The sequence below is a fragment of the Esox lucius genome, chromosome 20 (genome assembly GCF_011004845.1).
Source record: "Esox lucius isolate fEsoLuc1 chromosome 20, fEsoLuc1.pri, whole genome shotgun sequence".
Lineage (NCBI taxonomy): Eukaryota > Metazoa > Chordata > Actinopteri > Esociformes > Esocidae > Esox > Esox lucius.
The window spans coordinates 15,693,304-15,717,197 of record NC_047588.1 but is presented as its reverse complement, the minus strand read 5'-3'; the positions used below and the strand labels follow the sequence as shown (position 1 = coordinate 15,717,197).

Below are 23,894 nucleotides of genomic sequence, written 5' to 3'. Positions count from 1 at the left end.
CTGTGAATTATGTAACCAAGCTAAAGCTATATGCAACCTAGAGTCTGTTCTGCATTTCGCTAATTGGGGATGGGTTGAGACAGTGTTAAGAATATCTAATTTCAGGAGTGTAAAGTGTTATTTCAGCAGGTGACAAAATGGCTCCAAAACAAACTAATACAACCAAATTAAATGAATCAGAAAAAAACTAAAGGAGATGTTTAATCAATAAATCATATAAATGCAAGCTCTAAAATTGTCAATTTAAGCATCTTAATAGTTAATCAGAGTCAAGCTTTGTTTTTATTTTATTTTCTTCTGCCCCATAGAACCAGTGTCGACAAATGGATTGTCTTGAGAATCAAGCATTTAGAATAAGCTGGCCATCAACTGATTTGTTTGTGGATTTCATGTGGACGGCAGCCAGTGGTCAAGTGTGCATCCAGAAAATGAAAGATCTCTGGTTCCAATCCCATACTAGACAAGGGGAATACATGATGTTACTCTGTCCCAGAGACAGTTAACCCAAAATGATCACAGGTCATTACAGCAAACAAAAACATGTTCTTGGCATACCTACCTGGTAAAATAACAGCAGAAAAGTTAATTTGTACACGGTAAACCTTTATTGAGTTAGCATGTGGAAATAATGAATGTAGATGGCTACTTGCACTATGTGGCCAAAACTATGTGGCCACTAGAGTTCCACCTCACCAACCTCTCGAACCATGTCTTTACAGACCCCGCGTTGCGCACAGGGGCACTGTCGCGCTGGAACAGGAAAGGGCCTTTCCCAAAGTGTTGCCACAAAGTTGGAAGCACCCAATTGTTGAAAAAAATAATTGTATCCTATAGCATTAAGATGAAGCCCCCTTCACTGGAACTAAGGGACCCAGCCCAAACCCTGAAAAACAACCCCAGATAATTATCCCTCCTCCACTGAACTTTTCTATAGGCACTATGCATTCCGGTTGGTAGCTCTCTTCTGGCATCCGCCACACCCAGATTCAACAATCTGACTGCCAGATAGTGAAGTGCGATTAATCACTCCAGATAACACGTTTCCAGTGGCAGCGTGCTTTACACTCCAGCCGGCAGTTGGTATTGCACATGTTGACGTGAGGCTGGCGTACAGCTGCTCGGCCATGGAAACCCATTTCGTGAAGCTCCCGACGCACAGTTCTTGTGCTGATGTTACTTTCAGAGGCAGTTTGGAACTCTGTGGTGAGTCGCGCAACAGATGATGGGCGAGTTTTAAGCGCTATGCACTTCAGCACCCAGCGGCCCCGCTCTTCCATTTCACAATCAAAGCACTTGCAGTTGACCAGGGCAGATCTAGTAGGGCAGAAATTTCACAAAATGAATTGTGGCTGAGGTGGCACTCTTATGACAGTGCCACGTTTAAAGTCACTGAGCTCATTGATTTCATGCACCTGTGAGCAATGGGTGTGGCTGAAACACCGGACGTTAATAGCTAGTAGGGGTGTCCACATACGGTCGGCCATATAGTGTAGTGAATGTTGTAAGTTGGCTGACAATAGACACAGCTTGACTTTTAGAGACTTCCGAGGTACATTATTCAGATGTTGCCGTTGAGGTGAACTATCCCTGTACGGAGGTAATTTCTCCATGTCATCAATAAGCACCCTCAAGAGTGCACTCAGCTAAGTACGTGTGAGCATTTAGACGACTGCGTAGTTCTATAGTTGCATCAAGTGAAAATGTTCCAAAGTACACTAATTTCTTTCTCTTTCTCTATAGCTGAGGGGAGAATGTAATAGTTCCTCTAATGGGTCCTTCATTCCACGGAGCTTCAATGAGTCAAAAATGGCTCCAGGCGTCACAAGCAGGCATTACCCCCCCACTAATGCCAGAGATGTGTTTTCTGCCGTGGAAAACATACATTATCAGTTGACATGATGACAGCACTGAGAGCCAAAACATTTTGATTTAAAAAGGAATCTGCAAGCCAAATATGTTACGGTAAATCCTAAATGAACCCTTCCTTCCTCCTGTCCTCCCTCCTCCCTCTGTTCACGCATGCCTCCGCCGTCGGCACAAGTGCCCCAAACTGAGGGATGGAAATTGTCAAGGGCGTAGGGGCTAATTGGACCTTCCAGTGGCCCCTTCCAGGGAATGTGTAACTATGCAGTCCCATGAGGCAAGTGCAAACCCATAAGGCATTATGTTATATTTTAGCTTGAGCAATTTCTCACAAAATACTATATAGGCGTCTCCAATTATAGGACACCAACTATTGTTTATGTCTGATGTCAAGACTTGACACATATACAAATGAAATACCCCCAACATGGAGGTTCAGTTATTAATGAGGTTTATTTCTTCCAAAAAGATAGGAGGGATTTGTAAAAATGAATTTGACGCTTGTTTAATTAATTATAAGTGGACCATGAACTGCATACTTGAAGTCACAAGTGCGTCCCAAAGTTGTGGCTTTTATTAAACCCCTAGCCACTCTCAGAGTTTCACCAGCAATTAGTGAACCGCGCAGAGCATTCTGAGCAAGTGTGTAGAGCACAGGGGTTGGGTGTGCGGGTAGAGAGACAGTTGAAACACGTGAAGTGGCAGTATAGAGCAACACAGGTGACTCAGGGTTTGTGTGGTTGTGTGCATGTGTGTGTGGGTTTGTGTGGTTGTGTGCATGTGTGTGGGTTTGTGTGGTTGTGTGCATGTGTGTGTGGGTTTGTGTGGTTGTGTGCATGTGTGTGGGTTTGTGTGGTTGTGTGCATGTGTGTGTGGGTTTGTGTGGTTGTGTGCATGTGCGTGGGTTTGTGTCAGAGGCGATATGGGTGTTGAGTGAATGAATTCAGTCATGTACTCTCATTATTAGGAATTTGCATAATATTCCACATCAGTGCCCAACCAATTGGATGCAGCTTGATTTATGCACACATGAGGTAATATGATATGCTGTAATGTAACTGGTTCCCCAATTGAAAAATAGTGCTAATGAACATGACATTTCATTAAAAGTGTGTTGATGCAGGTACAGCATCAAGAGGTTTCACTGAGACATGGTTGGAATACAACCAGTACTGGTTAACAGAATTGCTAGCAATTCAGAAACCAACTCGCCATAGTATTTCAGTACAGTAAATTACTCACCCACGGCCTTGGAAGCCAATATATTACTGTAAAAAATAAGCCATAACATTGTCCAAAGACAGACGTTCCATTCCAAACCGCTTCGGGAACAGGTTCAAAAATGGTTTGATAGTGTCATCATAGACCTTAAAAGAAGCATAGCACTGCATGCATTGTGAGATACATTATACATGCAGTTGCATCAGAAATAAAATAATGAGAATAAAAACGGCATTCAGCATTCAGCCCCAGTAAAGCCATTGTATTCCAGAGCCAATCCCCAACATAACTCCACAAACAAAGATTGCTGTGTTAATGGAAAAACAGCTCTGAATGAACCATAGCTTTATCAAACCATGGCCTGAACGCAGGCTTATATCTACAGAGAAACAATGCGTGTAGGCAACAGAAACACACAAAGCACAGTTTCAGGTTTTGAAACTGAGAAAGGTCATAGGGGGAGAGGGGCCGATAGGGAGGACTCTGCAATGGTTGAGAGACGGATTCAGGGAGGCAGTAAAGGGTTAGTCCAACCGATAAACAGGCAGGTTAATAGACAACTGTTCCCAGGGGGTCAAGGAGACAGAAAGGGGTAAGGGGTTAGGGTTAGGAGTCAGGACAACTGCATGTGTGGATCAGTACACTGTGGGCCCAAGGTCACTGAGACACTCAACGCTGATGTTGCCTAACAATATGGACGCCACGGTGGTACACATGGTGAATGTAAGTACTCTGAACCTGATGGTGACAGCAAACATATGAGGGACAATTTCCCAGACGCAGATTTTAGAAAGCATCACCAAAAGCATGTGAAAACAAACCTAATGTCATCGGACTGGCAGGAACATGTTGTCAACTATTTGAGTACAGTTCCTACGTACTTTTTGATGTGTTATATTGTGGGTGCGTATGGAACGTATTTAGCAGTATGTATGAACGATGAGCAGGCATGCTATATAGACAGAGCCCAACGGTGTGCTTTTCAAAGTAAAATGTAATGTCACAAACAGAAAATTATTTGAGCAGAGAAATTTAAGGAAAAACTAATATAGTTCAAGTGACCTTTATTAAATAGATTTTTTTTCATTTTCCTTTTAGTGCTGTAGCATCATCCAGACAGGTTCTTTGGCTGGCTAAGTCAATTGCATGAGATATACTAGTGTAGTGGCCATCGCAATGTGCCCCTAAATGATCCCCAAAAGCAAATTGAAAGCAATCTAATTTCTTTGTGTCCTATACATGCATGTCAATTTCAAAACATTTGTCTATTTCTAGGAATACACAAAAAGTAAAAAAATAAGGGTAAAACAGGTACATAGAGTTGGAATTCTACTCTGCAAGCAATGCAAGCAACAAAGCCAGCCAATGAAACACAGGAATGAAACTTTGAAACGCATTAAAGCACTGCAGAAGAAAAGTCGAGAGTGGTTGTCAAAGTTTACTCTCTGCTCTTCTTCTACAGTGCTTTAATGCGTTTCAGAGTTTCCTCAATGCTCTTCTTCTACAGTGCTTTAATGCGTTTCAGAGTTTACTCTCTGCTCTTCTTCTACAGTGCTTTAATGCATTTCAGAGTTTCCTCTATGCTCTTCTTCTACAGTGCTTTAATGTGTTTCAGAGTTTCCTCAATGCTCTTCTTCTACAGTGCTTTAATGCGTTTCAGAGTTTCCTCTATGCACTTCTATAATGCTTTTATGTGTTTCAGAGTACAGCTTGCTCGCCTTATTATCAAGTTCTCTCCCTGTACTGTCATATCAGCTAAATTATTGGTAAGAGTGTTTTCCAACAAGTTCTGTTTAAAACAAAGGAAATAACAATTGGACAACCAAAAACAGCAAGGTCTAAAAGCATGTCTACATAATGTTTTTCTGAAAAATGCGTAGGTTGAAGCATTTTGACAGTATAGAAGGTAGGTGTTCTCCCTTGATGGAAACAGGGTCGAACCTCAGCTAAAAGGCAGATGAAAATGTTCATAACAGCGAGGTCTCAACAGGGGTTCAGGTACTTGAATTTCAGTCAGTTCTAGTCTTTATCCAATACATTGCTTATATCCACAGGAGAGTGAATCATATCACCCTGTATTTTTATCAATTTTTGACTTACATAAAATATAAACAATGGACGTTTCGATGCACTTCTAGAGGGTTTCAGAATGACTACTACTACTGTTTTACCTTAAGTGGATTGCACCAAAGTAGATTTCAAACCTGCCACAAGGCTAGTTTCAAAAAGCTAATGACAGCTCTACTCACATTAACTTCAGCTTACTTAGACTTACTTCAAAAATTGGTTATTTAAATCAGGTGTTACAACTTGTCTAGAACTAAATCCTTATTACCTGTAATTTACCTAATCTGAAATTTGCACAATGTTCCTCAGATTATTTTAAAATGATATTTAAGGATAGTGATCATATGAAGCCATTCATTATCATGTAGTAGTTTGGCTCCTTTTTAAATCATAATGATAACAGAAATCACCCAAATGTCACTGATCAAAAGTTTGCATACCCTTGAATGTTTGGCCTTGTTACAGACACACAAGGTGACAGACATAGGTGAAAATGGCAATTAAAGGGGAAATTCTCACACCTGTGGCTTTTTAAATTGCAATTAGTGTCTGTGTATAAATTGTCAATGTGCTTGTTAGCTGTCGCCTTGATGCACTGAGCAGGCTAGATACTGAGCCGTGGGGAGAAGAACTGTCAAAAGACCTGCGTAACAAGGTAATGGAACTTTATAAAGATGGAAAATGATATAAAAAGATATCCAAAGCCTTGCAAATGCCAGTCAGTAATGTTCAATCACTTATTAAGAAGTCGAACACTTGGGGATCTCTTGATACCAAGCCAAGGTCAGGTAAACCAAGAAAGATTTCAGCCAAAACTGCCAGAAGAATTGTTCGGGATATAAAGAAAAACCGACAAGCAACCTCAGGAGAAATTTGGGCTGCTCTGGAAAAAGACAGTGTGGTTGTTTCAAGGAGCACACTACGACGATACTTGAACAAAAATGAGCTGCATGGTTGAGTTGCCAGAAAGAAGCCTTTACTGCGCCAATGCCACAAAAAAGCATGGTTATAATATGCCCGACAACACCCTGACACGCCTCACACCTTCTAGCATGTTTGGAGAGAGGTCAACAAGGCCTATAGTGAACAGAATACCATCCCCACTGTGAAACATGGTGGTGGCTCACTGAAGTTTTGGGGGTGTGTGAGCTCTACAGGCACGGGGACTCTTGCGAAGATTTATGGCAAGATGAATGCAGCTGGTTATCAGAAAATACTGGCAGATTCTTCTGCACGAAAGCTGCGAATGGGACGCTCTTGGACTTTCCAGCACGACCCCAAGCACAAGGCCAAGTTGACCCTCCAGGGGTTACAGCAGAAACAGGTGAAGGTTCTGGACTGGCCATCACAGTCTCCTGACCTTAATATCATCGAGCCACTCTGGGGAGATCTCAAACATGCGGTTCATGCAAGACGATTAAAGACTTTGCATGACCTGGTGGCATTTTGCCAAGGCAAATGGGCAGCTATACCACCTGCGAGAATTTGGGGGTCTCATAGACAAGTATTACAAAAGACTACATGCTTTTATTGATGCTAAAGGGGGCAATACACAGTATTAAGGACCAAGGGTATGCAGACTTTTGAACAGGGGTCATGTTTTTCTTTGTTTTGTTTTATGATTGTGCTATTCTGTTATGACCTAAAGTTGAATGTGAATCCCATAAGAAATAAAAGACATGTTTTGCCTCCTCACTCATGTTTTCTGTACAAATGTTACATATATTGCCAATTCTCCAAGGCAAACTTTTGAGCACAAATGTGTATATATATATGGTATACATATATACACATATACAGTATACGAATGTGTGTTAGCACAGTGTGTAACAGAGAGGTTCTCCTGGAACAATTCCTCTGTTGCCTTATCAGCCGAGTCCCCCGTGCTTCTGATTGAACCAGCAGCCCGGTGACACTAGCCCAGGCTGAAATAGATTGTCACCCTAGTTTCTATTATGGTTTCCCATCGTCCACCAGTCGTCGCAGCAGCCGGTTATTTATTTGTTACAGACTTTTCTCATTTGAGCCTGAGTGGCTCATCATTGCATCCTGAGATTCTGTCGGCCTGAATGGAACTCCTCACTACCTACGATTTATGGACTCTAGACAAGGCGCCGGGGAGGTGTAGCAAGTAGAGCCATGGCTAAAGGAAATAAAAACAACCAACAGGGTCCATGTGGTGAGTCATTTGGAAATGGACAGAAAGAGAAAAAGGCAGGCAAACATGCGTTGGTTGTTTGATTGTTAAATTGCACCCTGTTGGATATGAAAGCAGCCATTTTGTTTGAACATGCAAAGTCAATTTGATTTTATAGACTTTTCGATTTAAGTGATTAAGCCTCTGTAACTCATAGCTGCTTCACAGAGTGTTGATGTATGGTGAAATGCATAGTGTCCTTCACATATAGATTAGAGTGTTAGTGCTCTGAAAGGATAGCAGCGTACAGTGAAGCTTCAGGGCCCATCAGTGCAATCCAGTGCAGGTCAAAATTCAGTGGACACAGACACCTCACCCCCTTACCCTCCATCTCCACAATGATCGGTTCCGAGTCAGGTGGCCCCTGGTCCCCCACTGGGACTTGAGAACCGACATCAGGACCTGTACCTCTTTCAGAGACAACTGCCACCTTGGTAAATGGGGCCGCCTGATTGGTTGAGCTGGTGGTTGTTGTGGGTGTGGTCTTCTCTGTTGTTGTGCAGGTTGGGGAGGGGTAACAAAGTGACCCGTTAGTGAAATGGAAATGTAGCACACACATACCTAAATATAATGTTATATGACAACAGAAGGATTCATAGTACCTGAAGCAAATATAAATCCAATATTAAAGAAAGATGACTGACGAGCTGTTTTAAGATGTTATGCACGCAGACTTGGATGTCAGCAGGGACATCAACATTGAGGGTACATTGTAGAGAAATGTATGCCTGCATTAAATACAGTTGGTAGCTTTCACTACGAATAAAACACCATGGATATAACATGACACAGTATCTGCGATTACACCTCATTGTAGAAGTATGCTTTGGCCCATATGGTCATGATTTGGCTGCGTGCTGGCCTTTGTTTGTTTGCAAACTAGTAAGATATCTATTGCCGCAAGCAATGGAGCACATTCTACAGCAAAGCCCTCCTGTAGTGGACTCCACCAGCTGGTGCATGAATTACCCTTTTAGCACATACCTTCCATGTTTAGCCTTCTTTACTAAGGGGTTGACAGATCAGTTGAAATACATAACAGAAGCCAGGCTAACAGGAGGTAATGGTTTAGAGCAACTTTGCATTCTATGTCTCACTGAAATGTCTACTGTCTAACCCAAAGACAGAATGGTCTAAAGCAGCGTTGACAATGTTTATGTAAACGTGTGACTATGGAAACCATAGAGACAAAGACAGTAGAGAAAGAAAGACACCACAGAGGTTTCCTAAAGCGAGATACCTCAGGGACTCATTCTAGTCAGGGAGAGTGGGGCGAATGAAAGGGACTGGTAGAATAAGGGACTCTAAATCCAGAGTCTCCATTGCTCTACTGTCTCTGTCTGTAGCGGTTCTGTGAGGGTATGTGGGGCCTCAGTGTATGGGTGCAACACAGGCCTGTAACAACAACAATCTAATGGTCTGACAGGGGATATTCTTGAGGCCTTATGTGCAGTACGCTGCTATTGACCTGGACATTTTGCTATTAAGTTAGCCATAATGTTAGCATAGTGAAATGCGCCAGCCCAGATTGAAAGTGAAAGGCCCGCTCTCGCTGCCAGTTGCCAGTTTTTGCTCAGAATAAGGTGCCCTGTCAGAGCGCCATCTGTGCCAGGCAAATTAAAACGGCACACCGGGGAGTTCAGGCTTGGCACATCAGACATCAGCTCCTGGGCTGCATTATTAGTTCAATTTATCAACTTTGTGTGTGTGTATGTATGTGTGTATGTGTGTGTATATGTGCCTGTGCATTTGTTTTTTCTCCTTCGCAGTGAAAAAAAAGAGAAAGGAGACAAACAGTATGCAATAGGGAATGGTTTCATTATCCACACTGCCGACTGTTTGTCTCTAGCTGCTCTCTCTATGGGACGTGATTGTTCACTGACAGGGAATAGGAAGAAAGAGAACTCAGGAACCAATGCCCACCACTGTGAATAACACTGTTCAACATATGGGGTGATTTTTGAAGGAAAACTGCTAATTGATCTTCATTTTAGACTCATCAAAGGCTTTTGTCATTTTGCTAGTCTGAGTCTAGAGTCTGACAGTGTGTGAAGTACTTCAAACAGTGTAGAGAAGCATGGATGGAGTAATCGCCTGGCTGAATTAGCCAGTGGGGAGGCTCATCATGTCTCATTGCCCACTGACAGCACTACGTCCTCCAGCAGAGACAAGACTTTGAACAAAGGACTTGTGGGAAGTTGGAGGTCTGAGGCTAAAGTAGGCTGCAGTAGATGGAAAGTTCTGGACTGGCCACTAGATGAATTGTATTGTTGAGATATAATGGCCAACGTCTCTCATGATGGTCACTCGGCTGGTCTCAATGCTGTGCTTACCGCTTCCGGTAATAAGCCACAATAATCAGTAACCGTGGTTCATTTGGGACAAAGGGATACTTTCTAATCAAATCCTTTGGGGATAATATTTTATTCTCATTGAGTTAGACTCAGAAAGTATGTTTCAGAGAAAGTTGCTTTAATGATTATGCTTTTAAGTTCACCACTTATGACCTATCCCAATCTGACTATTTAACCAACTTGTCGACTTTTTACATGATGATACATTTTTCAAATGGAATGGAATAATAGTCAGGTTAGAGGGTGGTTGTGGTGGAGGAAGAACATAGTAAGTAGTCTACCATTATTATTCAGCTTTGTGTAGCTTCATGATGACATTTCTATAGTGGAAAATTATAAGCGTCTGGTCGCGTTGCTGTTCATACATGTTCCACTGATTCCAGTCTACAACCTTCTCACGGCCTATCTGTCAGTCCTTGTCATTGTAAACTAGTCTGCTTTCTTAAAAATGCCCAAATAAAAAAAAACTAAAAAAGCCTTTACATTAGGAAATAAGAGAAGTTAACAATTCTACTCAGTGATATAGATCAATCGTTAAGAATTGGCCTATCGTTTTTTTTTTTGTAGCCATTAACATTAAGTTCTATGGGAGTTCTACATTAGATTACATCAGGGTGCGAATTACACGTAGTCTCTATTGTATTCACACACTTACACAACATTTAATAAGGGTCTAGTAGTAAATACGTTATTTACAGGTAAAAGTGATTGCAACTTGCCGTGGCATTTTCATATGGTTGTCAAACTAATCGCTTTACAAGTAGGCAATGTGCACACGTTTTTCTAGTTCAAAGAAGACATTAATCCAAGACGCTTGGTTAACGGTTTTAGCTACATATAAATACATGGTTTGAACCATGACAGTGTTGAGTGCGACTGTGAAACATATGTCTAGCTGTCCAAAAAATAGGTTAAATAAGCATATTTAAAAACTCCCAATGTTTGACTTCTAATTGTATTCATAATTGCTCATCTCTTATTCATCAGGCCAGAGACCCCCCCCCCCCCTGCCCCCCAAGGGCCACCTGCATTTCCCCTTCTGGGCGACATTACAGAAGAGAGCTAGAGCTAGCACTGTGCTTTAGAGCCTGCTATCATCCAGTCCTGTTGCCACCCTGCTCTGTGCAGGCACGGGGGAGTAATGAAACGTGACAGGGATGATGATCCTCCCTGATAAAAGGAATTAGGCAGTTTGGCCTCTGGAGCTGCTAGCCTGTCAAAAGAGCCATGTCTGGACCATCACTCCAATAGCTACTTGTGTGAGAGAGGTAGATGTTGTTGTTCTCCGCAAAACAAGGGAGCATTGACATGTTGTTTACCAGGATACACCTGTTTACCAGGCTCCAATAGAGTTTGCCTGTTCCTGCCTCAAACAGGTTCAGTGGTCCAACACACGGACTCACAGTGCAGTTGCATCATTCAGGAAATCAAATCCCGGTTGGGGCATAACAACAGTGGTTGGGGGTCCCGCAGATGGCGGTGAAAAATGGTGTGAGGGCAGGGTTGCATGGTTTCATTGTGCTCTAGCAACTCCTTGTGGTAGGTTGTGCGTCTGCCTGTTTAGCCGTGGATGTTGGCAGGAGATCGTGCTCTCTTCCAAACAAGTATGTACTGGTGACTACTTCCTGTTTGAGTGTAATAAGCAGTAAAAAGGTTTGGTGAGAAATGCATTTGAGGATACGCCTCAATCTTTGACACTCCCAAACACGCTGGGGAGTTGCTGTGACGATGAAAGGCCATAATCACATATTGGACATCATGGAATTATGGGTGGAGAAAATCTGGAGAAAAACATTATTTACAAAATAAATACAATCTCACTTTACAGGCTTTAAAATATAGAAGATTAAGAAACATCAACTGACCATAAGCTGAATCGACAAAAGTGTTTTGCTTGCGTGTGGTCGCCAGGACGTCTACAGAAGAAAAGGGAAAAACAACATTCATATTATGAGTAGTGTTGGTACTTAAACTGTGCTCATTTGAAAGTAAAATTGTCTGCTCGTAAGAAATTGCACGCTACTTTAACTCATGCGATGCTGCCACTGTTTATGAAATTCATTATTTGGATTTTACTGTGGATCATTCCACAATTAAAGCAATCAGTTGTTCTGCATCTCTTCACTTAGTCATTCTGGGATATTAAAAGCACTAGATAAGCTCCACTTGTTGTGAATGAGATTTCATGATTGCACTGTGTATCTAGTGCAGACACATTAAGAACATATGATGGTTCCACATTACCGTGGCAGCCATCTGGGTAGTGAGGGTAGCCATTCTCCACCTCCTGCTCAAAACCACCCCTGAGGAAAAACAAAACAGCCTGTCAGCGCGTTTGCGTCACTCCACTTTAATCATTTAAAAACAACCTCTGCTTTCATTAATTGGGTACACTGTCAAGGGTTGTGTAGATGAAAACAATCGAGTAATACATTGGTTTGGTTTCTGCGAGGTTAAGCTGATTGTGTTGTTCAGGCACCTTAATACAAACTCAAATTGATGTGCTGTCACCATGTTAACTTGATGTTAACCCACCAGTTGGACCTGGGTCGTTCTTATAGATGTGTGTTTTGGATATAATATTTTCTATTTAAATGTATTTGGATAAATCGTTCTATTCCAACTTAACTAATGTGGTAGCTTAATGAACTTAACATATTTTCTTTACCATTAAAACATTAGGTATATTCTGATTTTATGACATGTACTATAAGCCACACATACTTGAATCCAAAGTCATCATTCAAAAATAATTAATAAAAATGATATGATTAATAACTTAGTTTACAGTGTAATTTCTCTAACACCAAGTGACGCTTTGGATTTAAACACAAATCAATGGAATCCCCCAAAAGGTTTTTAATATACTTCCCTTTGTTTTCCATCGAAGGGAATGCTACAAATTCCTGTCAATCTATGTAGTCATAAACTAAGGCAGCACAACCAATGGCATTTATCTAATAAAACAGAATCCTTTTTTCTGGTGGTGTCCGACCCCAGATGATACTCCTTTCAAAGCTTCTCCTCCATGCCTATCATAACAAACCTTCCATTCATATCAATATTTCATTTGATTGTCTTATTGCTTTTGACATGCCATCTTTCTTGCACACATTTAGAAACCATGCCTTCCCTCTAATGACTGCTGTGATGGATAGTGGAGGAAGTGACTCCCAAGTCCAGCACAAAAAACTGAATTGAAACTAAATATTCTATGACTCAATCAATGAAAATAGCATGAACTTTGAACACGCATATTCAAACAAATATTTTCCAGACACTGCCAAAAAACAAATTACATCTAAATGAAAACTAGGCAAACATGAGTAAATAGAGACCCAGTGAGCAAATCAAGGGAGTGAAGAAAAGAAAACAGGGAATGGAGAGGGGAGAGGGGTAGAGGGAGAGAAACTCAATAAAATAATAACTTCACTTATCTTTCTATGCTCAGCAGTGGGCAGACAACCGATAGCATTAGAGTTGTATTACCACAGCAGAGTGACTTTATATTTTGAGTGAATAGGTTGGCCTGGGCGATGTCATGTTACTGTGTCTGTGTGTATGAACCAGAATTAGTAACCAATGTTATAATTTACCGCCATCCCCCTCCTGTTATATAACTTTGCGGGAGAACGAGAGAAGTAGTGTTAAACTGGCCTCTTTGGAATACCAATCCTCACAGTCAGTGAGGGTAGTGACTAGAAACCGTGAATCATACCCCCAATAACGCCATCAGAATTGATGCCACCTCTGGAGCAAGAAATTGAGGTGTGTGTGTGCGCGGGGGGTGGGGGGGGTGTCGTCTCATGTCGCTTTCCGGTCCAGACCCATTACAGCCTTTATGAGCTGTTGCATCTATTCAGAAGGCATGGCCATGCTCAGGTTCTGCTTATTTCACTTTCATCTCTCTCTCTCTCTCTCTCTCTCTCTCTCTCCCCATCTCTCTCTCCTTCTCTCTCTCCTCATCTCTCTCTCTCATCATCTTTCACCTTCTCTCCATCTCTCTCTCTCTCTCTCTCTCTCTCTCTGACACGGACAGAGCAGGCAGAGGGTAATAGCTCTACTGACTTAATGTATAATATTTGCCAATCTCTGCGGTTCTACTCCATTGACTTGCTGCATGGCACTGTCCCGCCGGTTAAAAACGTGTCATAAATCAAGCCTCTGTCCAATTCTGATTACCTGCCTTGTGCACAAACACACACAGTTGCCTGCCCGCCTTTGCATGCACACACACACACACACACGCACGCACACACAAACATTTGGAAAATTCTATTAACCCCTGGCTGTGAAGTTATAGCAGCAAATAAAACCCATGGGTGGCCAACCACAGGGAATGCAATCAGTCGACCCCCATCAGAATAATCAATTTCAAGCTGTCCATATGACTATGGCTTTGTGTTGTCTGTCCCCCCCCATCCACGCCAGGTTTACAGCCCGTGTTTGCAGAGGCAACTCCCTGCAGTAGGTGATTAAAGGCCATATTGTATATAAGAGGAAGTTTCAGCTCAGTACACTGAGTGTCAGGAGCATCAGAGGAAGATAAATAGTGCTTTTTACTGTCTCTTGTACTCCTCTACCCAGCTCTTTCCTTTCCTCCGGCAGACAGTGAGGTATACTGTCGTGACTGAAATCTACCCAGCAGAACATTACTTTCGATTCCATGCAACAGGGTAGGAAGTGTGAGATGGGGGGGGGTCAAGGGGTGGGGAGTCTGAGAGAGTGGAATTGATTGGCCTTTTTACTTTGCACACGGACGCACACCCCAACGCTGAGCCAGTCGATAGCTCTAAGTGTAAAATGGCTCCCCTCCAGTTAAATGATTCCATTGAGGTCACTTTGGTCAATGCGTCTCAGTTCTCCCCCAGAGTGTCGCACGGACCCTCAAAGTGAGTATCGGGGGTTTCATTTCCCAGTGTTTGCAGATGTGATGTCTGTCTGCCGTTTCGAAATAAACAAGCTTGTCCTGTCTGCGAAATGGAGCTGGCATACCAACGTTTTTATGATAATTTAGGGGCCATATTCATCACGTTGACAATATGGGCAAGTCAAACGTAAGATTAGGTATTGATTACTGAAAGCATAAAAAAATAGATTTCAGAGTACTTTGAAGCTAGTGCTACTTTACTGACTATGGGGTGGTTTCCTTTACTCAGATTAACTCTAGTACTGGACTAAAAATACATTTCCATTGAGTTTCCAGTTTTTCCATTGAGTTAGATTTCTGGTCCAGGACTAGGAATAATCTGTCACTGAGAAACTACGGTCACTTTCGCGGACACAAACTAAGCCTAGTCTAGGACAAAAAAATCAAGCTCAATGGAATTATCAGTTGACCCCATTGAGCTTGATGTTTTAGCCCTAGACTAGGCTTAATATGTGTCTGTGAAACCGGTCCTATGGATATATGTTTGATACAAGCTGATATCTACAGCCATTTGACGATGATGTACAGTAACACTGCATCAACCAGTAGGGGATATGGATGGGTTTCTTAGCATCTAAACCTGCCATCTTATGTTTGCCTGTGTAGTTGGGTGGACCCACCTGAATCCAGGCACCACAGTGGCACAGCTCCCTGTTCTTTGCCATACACAGTAAGGGTCCCTCGAGGACAGACAGCTCCTGGAAGACAGAAAGGCAGGCAGACAGACAGACAGGCCGAGTTGTGAGTACAAACATTTTTAATAAAGACCAATTATTCCATCAGGCCTGATCTGAGGCAATCTTCTGTGGTATCTAATTATCTATTAACACCCCCCATATGTGAGGTGTCTCACCTCAACCTAGTAGCATCACAGGTCACAAGTTAAACCATCCAGTACACCAGGCCAAGGTGTCATTTTACATAACAGAAAAAAAGCTGCCAAATCATTTTCTCAACCAGGTGGGCCTAGCTTGTAACTCCAGTTTAGCACAGAAGGAGATGGTACTTGGATGGTCAGTGTGATGCAGTGTGACTGACTGTCCGTCGGTGAGGCAGAAGAAGGCAGTGTTTGTTCAGTGCCCCCAGGGCGTCCGGTACCCTGAGGCAGCCTGGAACCGGGACTCGGTGACACAGCCCAAGTGACAGGCCAAGATGTAGGAGAGATGCGACAGGGGGAGCCAGACAGGAAGATGGAGGGTTAGTAGGTCATTCGTGCTTGGCAGGGTTTACACCACAGAGGGACATGTAGAAGTGGGTGGGGGGGTGGGGGTGGAGGAGTTTCCACCAGCCCAGCATTGACAACATGTCAGAGTGGCAAGACTTGAATCATTCCAGCTGGCTCCTTTTCTCTGTGCTTGTCAGAACGTGATGAAGACACAGGTGATCGTCTCAGCCACGGGAACACCAGAGTAGGGTGTTAATGGTAGGAGATATTGTATGAAGAGAAGCTGAGCTTTCCTCTCTGCCGTCAACATTTTCTGTTGATTTCATGTTTCCTCCCAACCTTAGGTATGTATATTTTTCGGAGTAACTTCACAGTTGAGAAAAAACGACCCCCTTTCCATTTTGTTTACAGGTGGTGACCTACTTTCTTTCATTTCTCTGGTACATGGTCTCTAGACGAGAGAACCTTGCAGGGGTCATGGAACATTTCCGACAGCCATTTCTGTATTGAACGCTCTCTGAATGGGGGTAACATCAATCCAAACTGTCTAGGTTGCTACCAGATTCTGGAAATAATAGCTAAGTTTATCAGTGACATCAAAGAATGTTAAATGATAAGAAAAAACTGGACTTGATGCCATGTTTTTTTTTATTAAGGTGGGGCCCCAGACTGAGTTTTCTCACAATTCTTTTCTGGTTGTGGCATGTTGAGGGGCACTCTTTGAGTGCAAGTGGTATGCCTTGCTTAAGGACAGTGAACTGGCAAAAGCAGTGTGCACATTTATCTTCCATTCACAGTTGTAAGGAAACATTTTATAGGTATATTAAATGTATATTTAAAGGGTATATTAAGCGTATATTTAAAAAGCTTTCTAACAATGTCCAGCCTCATTTTCCTGGTTGAACAGGAGGAAGACAGTATCTTTGTACTTGGCTTTGTATCCTGAAAAGAAACATCTCAGCAATTTATAACTCAATTTACCAGAAAAGTGAAACTTCTTACTAGTTATTGTTTTATCAAACAATGTAGGTGGATGTCTTTTTTAATTAAATGTGTTAACATAACACAGGATCAAAACATAGATAAGATAATGGAAGTAAAATGGAAAATGTCTCCCTCTGTAACTAAAATTGGAATATGTATATTCTATAGGTATGTTGAGTGTAGTCAACCGAGTTAAGGATTTGACAACTTTTATTAAATCACCATTGTATTTCCCCTAAATCTCTTTTCTCTATATTGCATTCAATGTCTTTCTGCTGTCAGAAACATAGCAATTTTGGAAACCTAATAAAAACAGCAGCAGTGAGAATGAAAGATACAAAACCATTTTTCTTTGTGCAAGATTGAGGCTAAAGTAAGGGGGGTGGGAAAGAACACACCAACTAAACCTCATTTGGAAGCAGACAGATGGGGAGAGTGTGGAGAGGAAATGGGCCTGACAACTGACCCCTGCAAAGCATCATGGGGCTTAAGGGGCCCCTAATCCCTCGATGAGGTGTGCTGGACTGTTTCATAGGGATCCAGCGATAGAGGGGCTTTAAGCCTTCTAAACTGATACAGGCCCTATCCACTTTCTGCTTCTCTCCTAGAAACCGTGGGTTGGCTCTGTGCCAATCAGCTGGTTCCAATTTGGGCGTAAATGCTGTTGGGCACGTCTTTAAGGCTCGCAATGAGGTTTCTGCATGCAATACTCGTCCACGTTCAAATTAAATACAAATCTCTTTCTCGGGGCCAGAGAAGGGGGGAACATTCCTCCGCAACCCCAAAATAGAACACAAGATTGTAGAATAAATTAGCTCGGACAAAAACATGCTTAACAAAACAAATCCCCTTTTTACTGGCCTCATAGCAACACAGTTGCTAAACTCACTGTGATTCCTTTTTGGAATATCATCTTTTGCATACAGCACATTTACAGCTAATAGCCACAACGTCATTGTAATTGAAATGCACCCTTACAGCTCCTGGAACTAATACTATAGTCAGAAACAAAAACACAATTGCACTACAGCAATAACAACATACAGTTAAGTACTACCTAACCAAGACTCACGTCTTGCAGGATCCATAGTCATTGCAGCGACTCAGAGGAACTCGGATCACGCAGCTGGAGAAGGCCACAAACAGGGCGTGATGTTCCCTGTCCAGCTCCAGCCCCAGCACTCGCCGGTCCTCTCCGCGGACGTTACATCTACGGGAGGGGAGACGACAAATACAATTCTCTAAACATTTCGTTGATGTGCCGCGACGACTAGCATCCCAGAAAGCGGCGTGCAAATGAATGGGCAGATGAACAGCTGTTCTGGGGAGATCGCAACAGCACCCGAACCAATGTCCCGGTCTTATTACGACGTACCACGCTTGGAAGAATCAAATTCACCAGATTAGCATAACAGATTTGTGTTAACGCTCTGAAAGTGAATTATAATGCGATGCATTGCTGACAGTGAGTTGACATAAGAGTCTCACTTGGTGGGGTTGTAGACATCAATGTCTTCCAGGAGCTGTGTGCTGAAGGAGGTGTTGGGCTGGGTGCCAGCTAGGATCTTCAGAACCCTGCCATCCTCAGAGCCCAGGAACAGCACTGTGTGGTTCTTGTAGGGTCCCGCTGACGTATCCACCGCTAGCTGGGTCAACTTGAACCTGGACGGGCAGAACGACAGGGTTACGGTCAGATTTACAGCTGTAATTGGGTTGAGGCTTAGCACTGATCCTAAACAAGTACCAAAGAGGAGTGCGTTGCAGAGACAAAACATCAGCATTTAAATGTGATTAATGTGAACCATTGTCAGTCTGCGCATTTAACACAATATTATAACATTGTGTAATATTATGTACTTTCACAAGGACACCATTGTCTCCTTGTGAAACCATTGTTCAGCAGCGCTCCATTTTCTTTCCATCTCACACAAGTTAGCGACGTGTTGTTGTTTTCCGTCCAAAACATTCCTCTGACTGTCACTGCGCTGGCATAATGACTCAGCAGCATGATGCACTCATTGTTAAAGGCAGACTTTGGGGATGAACCAATTTCTTATTATGAAAACAGACACACGGAGTGCATTTTGTGGTTCAGCGATGATGTTGATAAGTTACTCCCACTCCTCTGATACTGCTATGGGTTTCAGGGTAGAGATTCCAGCTGGCTGCTGCTCAATCAGTTTAATTTTAACAGGATCTACTGGACAGAAGAAATGGCACTTCTGTAAGCACAACATCTTATTGACAATACTGTTTTGTTCTAAAGCAGTAAATGATGTGCTAGAATGGCGCATTGATCAATTGCAGTTTAAACCAGTTATTTTAGCATGTGTGCCAAAGTTGAATGATTAAGTTCAGTTCTTTAGCTGGTCTCAGGAGAGTCCTGATGCACATGTGATGTTGGGAGGCCGTGTGACAGAAAGCATGTGTGAGAACGCCTGAATGGGATCGTCTTCAGTCACAGCAGGGGACTGAAGTGGGGGGCTGTCTAACGCCCACCCTGACATCAACTCTATCAGCACCACTTGTGGAAAACACTCTTATCACAGATTCATCTTGCTTTACTTATCATGCAAATGAGCTGCAGTGGGAGAGTGCTCCACCCCTCCTCCCCCCGACAGTGGGAGAGTACTCCACCCCTCCTCCCCCCGACAGTGGGAGAGTGCTCCACCCCTCCTCCCCCCGACAGTGGGAGAGTGCTCCACCCCTCCTCCCCCCGACAGTGGGAGAGTGCTCCACCCCTCCTCCCCCCGACAGTGGGAGAGTACTCCACCCCTCCTCCCCCCGACAGTGGGAGAGTGCTCCACCCCTCCTCCCCCCGACAGTGGGAGAGTGCTCCACCCCTCCTCCCCCCGACAGTGAGAGAGTGCTCCACCCCTCCTCCTTCGACAGTGGGAGAGTACTCTACTCATCCTCCCTTGAGTACTCCAGCCCTGCTCCCCTGACAGTGGGAGAGTACTCCACCCCTGCTCCCCTGACAGTGGGAGAGTACTCTACCCCTCCTCCCTCGAGTACTCCACCCCTCCTCCTTCGACAGTGTGAGAGTACTCCACCCCTCCTCCTTCGAGTACTCTACCCCTCCTCCTTCGACAGTGTGAGAGTACTCCACCCCTCCTCCCTCGACAGTGTGAGAGTACTCCACCCCTCCTCCTTCGACAGTGAGAGAGTACTCCACCCCTCCTCCTTCGACAGTGAGAGAGTACTCCACCCCTCCTCCTTCGACAGTGAGAGAGTACTCCACCCCTCCCCCCTCGACAGTGAGAGAGTACTCCACCCCTCCTCCCTCGACAGTGTGAGAGTACTCCACCCCTCCTCCCTCGACAGTGTGAGAGTACTCTACCCCTCCTCCCTCGACAGTGTGAGAGTACTCCACCCCTCCTCCCTCGACAGTGTGAGAGTACTCCACCCCTCCTCCCTCAACAGTGTGAGAGTACTCCACCCCTCCTCCCTCGACAGTGTGAGAGTACTCCACCCCTCCTCCTTCGACAGTGTGAGAGTACTCCACCCCTCCTCCTTCGACAGTGTGAGAGTACTCCACCCCTCCTCCCTCGACAGTGAGAGAGTACTCCACCCCTCCTCCTTCGACAGTGAGAGAGTACTCCACCCCTCCTCCTTCGACAGTGAGAGAGTACTCTACCCCTCCTCCCTCGACAGTGAGAGAGTACTCCACCCCTCCATCAATTGTGCCGACTGCTTAGTTACACAACCCAGTAATGACCTCCCGCAGGACCCTTGACATCATGATCATTACCTCTGATCCCGCCCACCTAGGCCCTCTGCCAACCACAAGGTTAACCTGGGACCAACATCTAACAGGTAAAACATCTTGGGTAGATTCAGTAACACCTTTACCATAGAAAAGACACTGTACTGAGACGTTTTTTTTCATGGATTATTCTGGAATACGGGAATTACAAATACTCCCTGGTGCTTACAATGAGTAAATGTCATGAAGCCATTCATTAATTAATGAATCCACCAAAAGCGGTATGCTTCTGAAGCAATAAAGGGTCCAAACTTGCTGCTCTATATGATAAGACTATAGGGTAATGAGACACTAGTTCATAGGATACGTTGCATTTGTTGTACTCACCAAAGTAACAATGCAGGGTGACCAAATACGTAATAACTCAGTTGTAGTCCCAATGGAGAGGTTTTCCTGGCTCAAATTTAGGCAAAGGTGGTATCCCAACCCTTGTGCTCTACCAGATGCCCCTCTGATATACTTTATCTTATATCTGGCAACACACTTGAAAAGGATTACTATTATAGTGTTAAATCTGCCCTGTGGTCCATGTCCCCTTGAGCAACTAATGCACACTACAATGTCCTCCCTACTAGCAACCAAAACACAAGCAATATATTTATTGTTTACATGTTGTTTTCTTTACATTATAACATGTTGCATTATTTCTTATTTTTTACATATTTTGGCTTTTACCCTTTTGTGTATTTTTTGTTCTCCTCTGCCTATTGATGACAAGTAGACATTTTGTCCATCTAGCCTATAGTTTGGGCTTGGCTGTTTAATAAGCCCCTAGTCACATTGGCTCCACAATGGTTCTAGCATACAGAGCATATCATTCCCTTTTCATTACGTCTGAGCCACCCAAAAATATTTAGCCATTGAGTGTCAAAACCACTGGCCCTGTGTTTTTTTTAATAGGATCTAGGAATCACATAAACATTTGAAATCAATCATTAGCTTTCTAATTAATCACAGTCAATATTGTTGTTGTCTATTTTGTTGTTATGGTATGTTCCTATTCATTTGACAAAAAAATGCAACAGAACTGTATATATTACAGCCTTGTCGTGTTGTTTTTTTCCCCTCATTCTTGCCTTGATGCCACATCGGTTATTTCCCTCTCGACTCCCTTCAGGTGTTCCAGGCTCGGCTGCTTGAGGGTATCCATTCATAAATCTATATTGTAAGCGATTATATGTCAATTTTATATTTTTCTGTGGATTGGATGTAGTTTATGGGTTATTACGCTGTTTATGCTAGGGTGTAAAAGAAAACTTGGATCCACAAGTTTTTCTAACGTTAATCATCTCCGCGATGTCAAGACCAGTGTGGTCCTGTATGCAAGGATGCCAGGATTTATTGACAATAAACCGCCAAATCACCAGAGGACTCCACAAAAAAAGGATCAATGAATTTTTTTTTTCGATACTACCCTATCTGTAAATCAACCCGCCCATTTAAAAAAGAAACTCTTGGAGGGGAAACCTCCCCATTTGGTTTTCTCCTACTATCACATTTGCTGCAGTATTTCTCTTGTATTTTATGTACGAGTGCAAAATTATGTTTTACCATACTGACATACTGATTTTGGGAAGGCGGTCGCCTTTGAGTTTTGAATACAGGAAAAACCCTGGTCACAATCTAAAACTCAAAATGTTTTACTGTTTTGGGGTTTTAAAATGCATGAACAGATTTTCATTAATCTTTGAAACTAACCCTCCTGCAATATTGTCATTGATAATTAACAGAGTTGTACACTACTTTAGTTAGCTCGAGCTGGCTAATGTAGCCAGCCTCCTGTTAACCTAATCCTGTGCTGTTGTTCTAGTTAGGAAATCACTGATTACAATAAATATTTGGAATTGACCTACTTGGGATTGGGAATGTAGCCTCCATCTTGACTGTGACTAACTTTGATAGGTAATGGTCTGGTAAAAGGGTGTTTATCAACTCTTCTCAAGATCTAAATACATTTCAACTGTTCTCTAAATATATTATCTCTAAAGATCTAAATATATTTTCTAACCATCAATTTTCCTATCCATCTATCCCCCTGCTAATATACCTGCTGGTGGTGCGGGTGAAGTAGGGCCGGTGGTTGACCGACGGAACTGCCTCGTCCATCAGGGGGTAGTTCTTGATGAATGTCAGGGTGTCATCGGGGAAGGTGGTGGAGGACTTGTAGGCAGTGGCAGAACCATCGCCTGCACAGCAGCCTGGTCTGTAAGGCAAAGAGAAGCGGCAGAATTAGAGGTGGTTTAAGAAGGTGGACTGGATTCAGTAACTGCTTAAGCAGTTATGTTGAGGGAACGACCTCTTGCAGATGCAATTAGTTTTTTTTTTTCATTGGAATACTGGAAAGTTAATACGATGCTTGGATGGAGTCTATGCTGAGGCGATCAGGTGTCCCTGTCTTACCTGGGCTTGGGGACCTGCTCCTCAGGTACTGGTGTCCAGGCTGACTCGCTGTTTCTCTGCTCCTTGAACTTCCCGTTAAAGGCCTTCTCGATGTCATCCATGTAGAAGGCACACACCGCTGAGCCTGTAATACTACGGAAAACAACACAGAGAGACATCGCTCAAAATCCTATTATTACCCCAGTTTATAATGGCTTACAAAGATTTAGGTTTAAAATCACATAAGCTTGCTACTCCAGGTTTTGCTATACAAAGCTATACAATGCCAAGGCGTCAAATGACGGCAAATGTGTCCATTATCTGCGGTAAGTATGAGATACAGTTCAGTTCACTCATTTGATGGGTGTGTGTACAGTACATGAATGTATGCTGCCTCCTGGCGCTGCTTCTGACCTGTTAGCCTGAGTGGTAAAGACCCCAAGCACTGCCGGTCTGTGATTGATCTGCAGCACGTTGGTCAGCGACTGCAGGACGTCAAAGTAGAAGAAGGAATCGCCTGGCACTGAGCAGTTGAGACGCGCTTTAAGGAAGGACGTCCAGTAACGCTCTAAAACCCTGGGGGAGCCTCCATTGTCATTCTTACAGACACGCGCCACCCTGGAGAACACCACCTGCGGGTGTAGTAATGATTGTTTATCACATTAATCTGCTAGTTTTATAGGATTTTGTAACAAACGTTCATTTCTTTTTGTGTTCATTCAAGGACAGAATACAGTGTGATAACATTAAGACTGTTGGACAAGGCCTGCAGCCTATTCTGTGGGAATTCAATGTCTCTCACCTTGCCAAGTGTGGTGTACTCCACAGCAATCTCACTGAAGAAGAAGTACACGTAGTTCCCATACTCAATAGCGTGGAGGAAATGAGGCTCTGAGGAGAACAAAGAGTGATATCAATCTGTCTGTACTACTTGATAGTCACAACAATACTGCAACTGGTGGTCAGCG

General features: G+C 43.2%; 1 protein-coding gene across 5 annotated transcripts in view; it reads right to left on the bottom strand.

Moving 5' to 3' along the window:
• Window positions 1–23,894, bottom strand: part of sema6e (sema domain, transmembrane domain (TM), and cytoplasmic domain, (semaphorin) 6E) — a 145,392-nt gene that overhangs the window by 6,716 nt on the left and 114,782 nt on the right. For 3 of the 5 annotated variants that reach the window (XM_010904159.3, XM_010904160.3, XM_010904162.3), the window contains 10 exons: window positions 23,729–23,817; window positions 23,341–23,558; window positions 22,948–23,079; window positions 22,595–22,750; window positions 18,270–18,443; window positions 17,854–17,991; window positions 15,253–15,330; window positions 11,947–12,005; window positions 11,568–11,618; window positions 7,673–7,837 (listed from right to left, as the gene is read on the bottom strand). In XM_010904159.3, coding sequence (XP_010902461.1) covers window positions 7,673–7,837; window positions 11,568–11,618; window positions 11,947–12,005; window positions 15,253–15,330; window positions 17,854–17,991; window positions 18,270–18,443; window positions 22,595–22,750; window positions 22,948–23,079; window positions 23,341–23,558; window positions 23,729–23,817 — 1,260 coding nt within the window. The remainder of the gene's footprint in view (window positions 1–7,672; window positions 7,838–11,567; window positions 11,619–11,946; window positions 12,006–15,252; window positions 15,331–17,853; window positions 17,992–18,269; window positions 18,444–22,594; window positions 22,751–22,947; window positions 23,080–23,340; window positions 23,559–23,728; window positions 23,818–23,894) is intronic. The other 2 variants (XM_010904163.3, XM_010904164.3) reach the window with 2 other exon arrangements.